Source organism: Lolium rigidum, chromosome 5 (assembly GCF_022539505.1).
Source record: "Lolium rigidum isolate FL_2022 chromosome 5, APGP_CSIRO_Lrig_0.1, whole genome shotgun sequence".
In the NCBI taxonomy this organism is placed as follows: domain Eukaryota; kingdom Viridiplantae; phylum Streptophyta; class Magnoliopsida; order Poales; family Poaceae; genus Lolium; species Lolium rigidum.
The window spans coordinates 224271286-224282872 of NC_061512.1; the positions used below are offsets into that span (position 1 = coordinate 224271286).

At 49.7% G+C, this 11587-nt stretch overlaps 1 protein-coding gene across 1 annotated transcript; it reads right to left on the minus strand.

Annotated features, from left to right (window-relative positions):
- Positions 1-318: 318 nt before the first annotated feature.
- Positions 319-1966, minus strand: LOC124657158 (putative cyclin-dependent kinase F-2). The gene is made up of 2 exons (XM_047195759.1): positions 1956-1966; positions 319-1393 (listed from the first exon to the last, which is right to left on the minus strand). Exon 2 carries the CDS (start codon positions 1387-1389, stop codon positions 319-321), a length of 1071 nt encoding a protein of 356 aa, XP_047051715.1. The 5' UTR covers positions 1390-1393; positions 1956-1966.
- Between the last annotated feature and the right edge of the window lie 9621 nt (positions 1967-11587).

The window sequence follows — 11587 nt, forward strand, 5'->3', positions numbered from 1 at the left end:
TAATATATTTCCTTTATCGAAAAAATATCCGAGCACTTGAACTATTGGTTCCCATTGACTCATGATTCACAAAAATTGGAAACACGAAAAACACAACATTTTTATAGGAATGTATGTGCAAAATGGTGGTTTGAAAACACATGTGAATCATGTAAACTTGTGCCTTTAGTACACATATTAATTGTGAGGAACTCATTAATTACAATATTAATCCTTGCATCACAAACTAACGCGTCCACATCAGTTGCCTACACAGATCCCTAGTTACAAGTCACAAGACACCACGTCTTGTAGGTTCGATAGTTACGACTTCTGTTATCATAGAGCAATACTTGTCAGACGACAACTCAAGCTCGAGGCATTGTCGGTGGCGCTGGTGAACCATGGTCGCCGGAGAGCGGCGGTTGCCGATAGCCTCTTGTCGGTGTTGCATGAGAGGAGGCCCTTGAGAACTTCGAAACCTTGTTCGGAGAGCAGGTCCTCCGGGAAGTGCTCACGGAGCTTGTTGCGAGAGATGACACGTGGCGTCTTTACCAGTCTCCCGGCGAGCGGCAAGGAGTAGTAGGCAGGCCAGGTCGTAAACAAGGGCACGCCGAGAACACGGAAGATGGCAAGCAGCATCTCAGCATCGTCATCCGCGTCGAACAGGAACTTTCCGGTGAGTAGCTCAGCCATGACGCAGCCGAGAGACCACATGTCTACCATGGCACCGTAGTCGGTTTGCCCGAGGAGCACCTCCGGCGCCATGTATCCGTACGTGCCGCACTTCCCATATGGCGGACGCTCGTCCATTGACACAGCGAGTCCTAGGTCGCACAGCTTGACGTCCTCGATGCCGCCGTGGCCGACGAGTACGTTCTCCGGCTTGATGTCGCGGTGCACGATGCGGCGCCGGTGCAAGTGCTCGGCCCCGACGAGGAGCTGGCGCATGATGCAGCGTACCTCGGCCTCCGTGAACGGCCGGCTGCCGCGGTTCTCGTGGAGGACGTCGTCGAGGCTGGGCCCAATGTAGTCCATGACGACGGCGAGCTTCCCGGCGACGGCGTCGCACGCGATCGCCCGAAGCTGGACGAAGGCAGGGTGGCCGTGGCACTTTGCGAGGAAGGCAGCCTCCCGCATCAAGTGGGCGTCGCTGCAGGCGCAGGTGATGCCGTCGGCTTCGTGCGGGCAGCGGTGCGCCTTCTTGACGGCGAAGGTCGCGCCGGTGCAGCGGAGGCGCGCCTCGACGACGATGCCATAGGTGCCCTCGCCGAGCTCGCCCATCTCCTCGTAGTCGTCGGAGCTCCAGAAACGCGACCTCTCGAGGATCGTGAGCTCTGGGTCTGGGGCGCCGCAGCGCGATTTGATGGTGAAGTCTGCGTTAGCAGGATAGGAGCGTCTGATTCCCATTGGGAACGGAAGGTGTAGGAGCTCCATCAGAAGCTAGGCGATGAGGAAACGGCGAGAGAAAGGATAGGTGGCGCTGGATATATTGAGCTTCGGAAGCTCAGCAAGACGAGCTCTAGTTAAACTCGGACTGGGAGCCAGAGAACCTTGAGCGCTACTGCAACTGGGAGACGGCGTTCAAGTTCGTAATCCCAGGGGAAGTCGAATACTAAGTTACTAACATATTGCAACTTCAGAAAATTGCCAGGCTTACAGCACCGTCTCCTACTCTGCTTGCCATTTTCGAATTTCATGTTTATGACAACAGCCGTTCTGGTAGCCGTTCTGGCCGCCGTGGCCACCGTATTGCTGGCCCTGCTGCCCGCCGTGCTGGGAACCACCCTGGTGGCCGTACTGACCATCACCGCGCCCGCCCTGCTGGTAGCCTGGTGGCCGCTACGGCAGTGGGCCGCCCCCGCCGTTCTGGACACCGCCACTGCCGCCGCGGTCACCACCGCGGCCCTGGCCACGGTGACCATTGCCGTGGGTGACCGTGACTACTTGCGAGCCCTCGGAGCACTCCTGCTTGCCTACTTGGCGACGTCGACCTCCACGAGCACGAGCTGGGAGCACGAGTCAGCGACGGAAGGAAGCCGCACGGTGCCTTTAAGAATTACGGCCTGCAGCTTGTACTGGTCACCGATGAACTGCAGCGTGAGGGCACGATCGTCCAGAGGAGTATAGGTGTGTCGACCATTTGTCGTGGCAGCTTGTTCAGCGTGATTGATGGAGTCCTCCCTTCTTCGTGTAGGTTTTGTGGGCGTCGCGTTAGTTCGTGTTGCTCTGTGATCTTTGTGTTGGCATGTGTGGATGCGGCTCTGATGTTCAGGTCTTATGTTAGGCTCGGTTGTTCGTGAGTTGTGGGTGGAGAGTGTTTGGGTGAGCGGGTGGACATGTTATTGTAGATTCTCACCTGATTTTCTCCTAAAAACTAAATAATTTCTTTTTAATTAATGGACAAGCTAAAGTTTTTGCTTCCGTTTAAAAAAAATCTCATGTCTCGTAAGGAAGTCCTCTCTTGTGGCTAAGTGGGTTTCACCATAGGGCCGAAGCGGGTGCCGTGCATTTGCAAAAACACCCATGCACCAGCAGTTTGTATCCGCATTCTGCTACGTGTTGGCTTTATTAATTTAAAGTCGGGAAAATCTTTGCCTATTATCTAAAAAAAAAATGAGTGGTTGACTAAGAAATCAAAGGTAACATTAAATTTTAAGAAGGTTCCTTGGCTAACTGAACTCAATGAGAAACAAACAGTTAACTACCATTGGCACGCAAACATTTCGTTTCTTTTGGCCGATCTCATTGATCTTAGTTCATACGCCAAGAAAACATTTGTTTACAAGTTGCAAAAACAATGCCATGTTATAATCCAAATGCCTTTGACTAGTTGGTAGTACATAAATAGAAGGACTGATGCATCGCCATGGATACGTCCTCTCCGAAGATTGATGCCTCATCATCGTCGGCGAAATGGTCGCTAGAGCCTGTCGACCCACCCATATTCATAGCTTCATAGGAAAGCCCCGCGCCTTGCCACCATGGTCATACAAAGCTCCGCAAGCTCGTCGGCGGGAAACTTCGGAGTCGCTGCGCACCTGTCCTTCTTACCTTTCTTCTTGACACACAACCATGCACGTAGCCGGTCCCCGCAAAGAGTCTCGAAGGTGTCCTCCACCACGGGATGCTCAGCTTCTTCCTCATGCCGCACCGACCCGATAGAATCCTCCATCACCATATGATCCTCCAAGTCATCCTCATGAATCCTGTCCAGCTCCTCCTCCTCTGGAATGTGTTCCTCCTGCTTTGGAGCTTGCTCCTCCTCCGAGTTATAACCCGTGAGGTTGATGATGCTTCCCCAAGCAGTGTGCTTTGAGGAATGGTCCTTTTCCGCATTGGATGGTGCATGGTCGATGAATACTAGAGTGAATTTGCAGGAATGCATGGTGTTAATGTGGGGAGGCCACCAGCGGGAAGAGTGAGTGACACATTTTATAGGCGGGGATGTAAATTGCGTGAAGATTCCGAGTTTGCATTTCAAACGAAATTGGTGAACTCGTGGAACTATTTCACGATCAAAATATTCACAAAAGATTTTATAGAGAATCTAAGTTTGTGAAACGTAACTGAAACCATGTGTGATAATTAGCATCCCATATGATTTTCTCATACTAAAGCGTGTGCTATGTTCATCCAAAAAAACTCCTCATCGTTGTCGGAGATGTCGATGATATCGTCGTTGTCAGTGGACAAGGTCGCCGCTACACGAGAGGCTGAGGCCTCCACATCGTAGGCAGCATAAACAATCCATTTTTTAATTACCGAGCGTGAAAAGCAGGATTTTTTGTGAAGCACCTACCAAGAAACCATTCCAAAATTACACCACCTAAATTTTAAAGAATGCTAGACTATATTCTGTGTACAAATCACCAACTTCTTGCACCTCAAAATATTTCTAGGCACCTCTCACCAAAAAGACAAATTGTTGCCGATACAGCTGGAAGCGGGCAAAATCTGAACTACAGGTGCATGATTGTTTGCCCTAAAAAATTTGAAAAAAAATATTTTTGGATTCACAACTATATATTTTATCATAGATCTACAAAAAGTTTTAAAAAATTATGCATATAGGTTAGAAAGTTCATGCCCGCTGTTTTGGCCGCATTTTGAATCGAACACAACTAATTCAAAAAAAATCAAAAAAAATGTGAAACCTTCGCATCTTATGTTACTTAGTTTCTAGGAAAAATATAAAACTTGGAGTAAAAAATAGAAAAAAAGTTGGGTGAGGCTATGCCGAGGGCAGCCCTCGGCGTATCAGTGACGCCGTGACAGCGCCGGCACGGTCCAGAGTTGGTGGGGCGCATCCCAGACCTATGCCGACGGCCCGCGGTGCGCCGAGGGAAACCGTCAGGGTAGCGTCGCCTATGCCGAGGGCATTGCTACGCCGACGTCCTTTTTGGCGGGTTGGTCTGGACGGCCCATACGCCGACGGCCCCGACTTTTGGCCGGCGTATGGCTAGACCGTCGGCGTTTCGGCCCATTCCTGTAGTGTCCGTTGTCTTCAAGCTGGTGGTAGGGGCCCAAATATGTTTGGATTGGCTCCAAACATTTTGTTCCTGACTTTGAGCACCTCGATCTAGTTAGTTGGTCGGAGTGTTTGGTTCGTGGAGAATCAGTTTTCACGGTGGTTTTTTCAGTTTGTAAAACTGTAGTTCCAATATATGTAGATTACCTTCGATAGGCGAACAGTTTGATCAGGCAAACTATGTTTAATTGAGCTGAAATATGGTCTGTCTGTTGGTAACGTATGTGCATGTTTGACCACTCGACCTGACTAGCGTCTACCAAAGGCAACAATATCTGCAACCTTCTGCTTTGCTGATTACTACCACTTTGTGGTAGTTTTAGTTTTTTGCGGGCAATATTCTAAGTGTGCTATAACCTCTAGATGTTTAGAGCTTTTTTTGGCTTAAGGATATATTGTAAGGTTCAGTTCTTAGAAAAACTTTCTATAATGCTTGCTTGATTCTTCAATCCTTGTGAACATATCTTCTCGAATTAATCCTTGTAGGCATATTTCTAAGAGGCATCTTGCACTTAGTCCTGAAGTTTATTTGGTCCGGGCATTTAACTGCTATTGCAATCCACCGGAAAAAGTGAAACCCGTGGCCACTCCTCTAATAAAACGGTAGGCGGTGACAATCCATCCACAAAAACCTTAATGTTGTACCATCATTTGGCTATCTATCAAATTTTGAATTGAAACGTAATTGCCGCTCGCTGTGTGTGGTGGTGCGCCGCACGGTGCCCCGCGGTTGTGCTCTTCCGCTTGATGCAGGTCTGGCGCGGTCGGCGGTGGGGCATTGTGCACTAGTGGAGAAGAGGCCTTTGGTCCCAAGCAAGTCCCAGTGCAGAACCAAACCGGGACCAATGGGGGCATTGGTCCCGGTTCGTTTTGCCCAGAGCGACCCCACTAGCTCAGAGCCTGTCCGGTAGTGGCCTTTGGACCCGGTTTGTATTACAAACCGGGATTAAAGGGTCCACGGCAGGGCGCGGCAGGCCATGTCAGGCGTGGGAAACCTTTAGTCCCGGTTTGTAATACAAACCGGGTCCAAAGGCCCCCCTCTGGACCCGGTTTGTATTACAAACCGGGACAAGGTCCCCAATCTGGCTATATTACCTTGCCCTGCCCAAGTGTGAGCCACACTTGGCCATTTTTTAACTTTCTTCACAAGAGGGGTTTGTATTGCTCTCCTCTCTTCTTCACATGCACAAGAGGTGTTCGATGAAATGCTTAAGAGGATTTGTCACTTGAGTTTACACAAATCAAGCCACACTTAACTTGCTTTTTTCTTCTTCATCGAGGTTAACAACTTTATCCTTTTCATCTGTAATTGATAAAATGCATGTGTACATTTACATCGTGATGTTCTGTAATGGTTTTGATCAGCTAAATTATATCATGCAGATGAATCGGCAATGGATGTACATTGACCGACGGTTTGACGAGTTTACTTCGGGCCTGGATAATTTTATGGCCGTGGCGGAGGCAAACAAACATGGTGGCTTCATGTATTGTCCATGTGTCAACTGCAAGAATACCGTACATTACGCTCACTCGAGTCTCATTCACAGTCACCTTCTGCGATCCGGTTTCATGTCCAGTTACTATTGTTGGACCAAGCACGGAGAAAGAGGGGTTATGATGGAAGAAAATGAAGAAGAGGAAGAGGATGATGACGGTTATCCCAATTTCCCTGAATACGATGATACTGCTGAAGGCAATGAAGACAATGAAGTAGAAGATCAAGAGGCACCAGATGAGCCTGCTGATGATGATCTTGGTCGGGCCATTGCTGATGCAAGGAGAGAATGTGAAACTGAAAAGGAAAGGTTGGTCTTCGACAAGATGATAGAAGATCACAACAAATTGTTATACCCAACTTGCGAAGATGGCCATAAAAAGCTAGGCAGCATCTTTGGAATTGTTGCAATGGAAGGCGGAGAACGGTGTCACCGACTCGGGATTTGGAAAGTTACCGACAATAATTAAGAGGAAGCTTCCAAGGGGTAACGAAATGCCCGCCAGTACGTACGAAGCGAAGAAGATTGTCTGCCCTCTAGGATTAGATGTGCAAAAGATACATGCATGCATTAATGACTGCATCCTCTACCATGGTGAGTACGAGAATTTGGATGCATGTCCGGTGTGCACTTGCATTGCGGTATAAGATCGAGACGAGATGACCCTGGTGATGTTGAGGGCGAGCGCCCCGAGAAGAGGGTTCCTGCCAAGGTTATGTGGTATGCTCCTATAATACCACGGCTGAAACGCTTGTTCAGAAATAAAGAGCACGCTAGGTTGTTGCGATGGCACGAAGAAGACCGTAAGAAAGATGTGATGTTGAGGCAGCCTGCTGATGGATCCCAATGGAGAAAAATCGATAGAGAGTTCTCAAACTTTGCACAGGATGCAAGGAACTTAAGGTTTGGTCTAAGTACAGATGGCATGAATCCTTTTGGAGAGCAGAGCTGCAGCCATAGCACCTGGCTCTGTGACTCTTTGTATATATAACCTTCCTCCTTGGTTGTGCATGAAGCGGAAGTTCATTATGATGCCGGTGCTCATACAAGGCCCGAAGCAACCCGGGAACGACATTGATGTGTACTGAAGCCATTAGTCGAAGAACTTCTACAACTGTGGTCAACGGGTGTACGTGTGTGGGACGAGCACAAGCGAGGAGGAATTTGACCTAAGAGCACTGCTTATCGTAACCATCAATGACTGGCCTGCTCTTGGTAACATTTCGGAGACGGTCAAACAAGGGATACAATGCATGCACGCACTTGTTTACATGAGCTCGAAGGTGATTATTTGGAAAAATGTAAGAAGGTCGTGTACACAGGGCATCGTCGATTTCTTAGGACTACCCATCCCGTAAGAAAGAAAGGCAAGCATTACAACGGTGAGGCTGATCACCGGAGGAAGCCTCCCCATCGTGATGGTGTTGATATATTTGGTATGGTCAAGGATCTAGATGTAATATTTGGAAAGGGTCTCGGCGGACGGTCCGTTCCGAATGACGATGCCGGACACGCGCCCATGTGGAAGAAGAAATCTATATTTTGGGATCTACCCTATTGGAAAGTCTTAGAGGTCCGCTCTTCAATCGATGTGATGCACGTGACGAAGAATCTTTGCGTGAACCTACTAGGATTTCTGGGCGTGTACGGGAAGACAAAAGATACACCAGAAGCACGGGAGGACCAGCAACGTAGGAAAGACCCCAAAAAACTGCATGAGAGAGTTAAAGGACGTCATTACTCCAGCTACGCTCTTACAAAAGCGAGAGAAGGAAATATTTTTGAATGTCCGAGCAGTATCAAGGTCCCGTCCGGCTTCTCCTCCAATATAAAGGGAATAATAAATATGGAGAAGAAAACATTCCAGAACACTGAAGTCTCATGAGTCATCACGTGATAATGACACGGTTGCTTCCGATTGCATTGAGGGGCTTCTACCGGAAAATGTTCGACTGCCCATTGTGAAGCTATGTGCATTTCTCAATGCAATTTCTCAGAAGGTAATAAATCCAGAAATTCTACCGAGGTTGCAAAATGATGTGGTCCAATGTCTCGTTAGTTTTGAGCTGGTGTTCCCACCATCCTTCTTCAATATTATGACACATCTCCTCGTTCACCTGGTCGATGAGATTTCCATTCTCGGTCCTGTGTTTGTACACAATATGTTCCCCTTCGAGAGGTTCATGGGAGTCTTAAACAAATATGTTCATAACCGTGCTAGGCCAGAAGGAAGCATCTCCAAGGGATATGGAACAGAGGAGGTCATTGAATTCTGTGTTGACTTTATTCCTGACCTTAAGCCGATTGGTGTTCCTGAATCACGACATGAAGGGAGACTAAGTGGAAAAGGCACACTAGGAATGAAATCAATGATATGTGGGGACGGGATTTCTTTGACTCAAGCACACTACACAGTTCTACAAAGTTCCACCTTGGTGGCTCCGTATATCGGTGACCACAAGAACTTTCTACGCTCCCAGAACTCGGGGCAGTCGAACGATTGGATTAGACGTGAACACATGTCGACTTTCGGCGGGTGGTTGCAAAAACATCTCCTGAATAACAAAGATATTGAAGATCAGCTGTACTTGCTGGCCCAGACACCATCTTCGACTGTAGTGACTTTCCAAGGGTACGAGATAAATGGGAATACATTTTACACGATCGCCCAAGATAAAAATAGCACCAACCAAAATAGTGGTGTCCGATTTGATGCAATAATGAATGAAGGCACAAATGACACATATTATGGTTACATAGAGGACATATGGGAACTTGACTATGGACCTTCTTTTAAGGTCCCTTTGTTTAGGTGCAAATGGGTCAACAAAACAGGAGGCGGGGTTCAGGTAGACAAGTTGTATGGAATGACCACAGTGGATCTCAACAATCTTGGGTATAGAGACGAACCATTCGTCCTAGCCAAGGATGTGGCCCAGGTTTTCTATGTGAAGGATATGTCTACCAAACCAAGAAAAAGGAAACAAATACATCAAACGATGAGCCAAAGCGCCACATAGTTCTTTTACGGAAAAAGAAACATCGTGGGAGTGGAGGACAAGATAGACATGTCGAGAAGATTATAATAAGTTTGATGAAATTCCACCCTTCGTAGTGAACATTGATCCAAGCATCAAGTTATATGATGAAGATGCTCCATGGTTAAGGCCGAAGAAGATTAAATGATGAAGATGCTCCATCATCAAGTTAATTGAAGAATGTTCATGGCACAAATGAGTATCTCAACATGGCAATCAATTTACCATTTATTTTTGTGTAATCATTTAAGCGTATGTAAGATATGAAAAGTGGAGATGCGCCACGGGAGATTTCCCAACCCTTTCCCCAACACTGTTAGAGGAGATGTAGTCGTTCAGGGGCTTGCAGGGAAAAATTCCAAGGCGCAGTTTCTGAAGATGCCGTAGGGCGTGTGCACCAACGACATCTTCGAGAAACTGCGCCATGGGAGATTTCCCGACCCTTTACCCAACACTATTAGAGGAGATGTAGTCGTTCAGGGGCTTGCAGGAAAAAATTCCAAGGCGCAGTTTCTGAAGATGCCGTAGGGCGTGTGCACCAACGACATCTTCGAGAAACTGCGCCACGGAGATTTCCCAACCCTTTCCCCAACACCGTTAGAGGAGATGTAGTCGTTCAGGGGCTTGCAGGGAAAAATTCCGAGGAGCAGCTTCCGAAGATGCCGTAGGGCGTGTGCACCAACGACATCTTCGAGAAGCTGCGCCACGGGAGATTTCCCAACCCTTCCCTTCATCCATGGGAATGAAACTCTGCTTGGCTTGTTGACCTGCTTGGCAAGGCGTATCGATGCTCCTTTTATAGGCACGGCACCTCTTCTACTTTGTCTTGTTCCTTCGACAGGGCGTCGTGCGCTACATGCTTTATCTCATCGAGCAGTGCGTCCACCCATGCGTTCTTATCCTGCCGACAGTTTTGTTAGATGACAAAAAAAGGATCTTTCGTCCCGGTTGTACCCACCAGCCGGGACTAAAGGTTACCCACACGTCTTTATCCCACCGACAGTTTTGTTAGATGACAAAAAAATGATCTTTAGTCCCGGTTGTACCCACCAGCCGGGACTAATGTTTTCGGCGCCACTGTGTTCCCGCCTATTTTTCTTCCCGCGCTTTCCACCGCTTCCCGCCTCTCGTCCTCCCGCCATTTTTTCACTATATATATGTAGGCTTGGCCTCCATTTACATATCACATCTAGACTCATATCACGCAAACCTCATCACTCGTCCCATGGCTTCCATCGTATCTCTAACCCTCCGGGAGGCGGAGGCGCTTTGCGCGTCGAACTACCCCCGCCCGCCGGGCTACCGCGTCCCGACCAGGCTGGTTCTGCCGAGCGTCCGGAGGCGTACCGGTCCCTCCTGTCCCTCTAGGTGTGGTGCGCGAGATGGCCATCACGAACTACTACTACTTCGAGCTCACGCCAGAGCAGCGGAGGAATCCCCAGTGGCATCCCGACTACTTCCCGACTTGGGAAAGCTTCTTCATCAATCGGCGTGAGAGGGCGCTTGCCAGGCACGAGGAGGGCGGCCCGCCTCCTTCGAAGTTCAACGAGGCCAGCCGTCGGCTGTGGTGGCGCGGCCGGACTCTCCAGGGCGTCATGGCCTACCGTGGCCCCCGCCTGCGCTACCCTTAGTCCCAGCCCACGCGTGCTCTGCCGTCGAGGTTAGACTATCGCGACCCCGATGCCAGCAACGATGATGATGGCGACTACGACGACTACAGTGGCGAGTACTATAGGGCTAGGCACGAGTATGACTGAATGACTCGAACAGTCGAATCTGGCAATGTATCTTAATTAATTTTCAGTTGAGCTCTGTACTTTAATTCCATGTATGTGGCGGGAAACTTTTCCCATCATCAGCGTACGCCACAACGACTTTATTGAAAATACAATTAAAATAGATAAACAACTAGTCTAGTCGATCTACTCGTCGTCGGAGGTTGTCTCGGTCCAAATGTCGTCCCACCGAGGGTCGTTGTCGGCCCAAGTTGTATTTGGGTTGTCGAGCTCGAACACGGCGACGGCCCGACGGTGGCGCCTGTTGGACCTGCGATGTGCCCGGAGGTCAGCGAAGAACGCGTCGGTGTTGTCGACGTCGTTGGGGAACTGCGCCCTCCACTGGCGCATCAACTCCTCGTCATGCTCGGCGATGGCGATCCGGCGCTGCACCTGGCGGTGGCGGCGACGGTCCTCGTCTTCGACGAGACACAGCGTCGGCGCGAGGAACTCCGCCTCCTCTAGCGATTCGACGTCTGGGAAGTTCATGTCGCGCCGTGGCCGCCGAAATCGCCATGCGGCCGCGTCGTAGCGCGCGCCGCCGGCTTCCGGGGTGTTGTGCGTGCCGAGGGTGAGCCGGAAGCCACCGGCGCGCATCTCGGCGTAGGACCTACCGTTCGGACGTGCTCGGACGCCACGGAAGCCGGACGAGCGCGACCGGCGGCGGCATCCCGGCGACGAATGAACGGCGGCGACGACGACGTGTGGTTCCGCGCGCACGCCGCGCTTATAGCACAGGACACGGCAAGTTTGGCGACGGGTGGC

Bases quoted from the DNA above. Each gene is read 5' to 3' on its own strand.
- LOC124657158 (XM_047195759.1), bottom strand. From the start codon at position 1,389: ATGGGAATCAGACGCTCCTATCCTGCTAACGCAGACTTCACCATCAAA.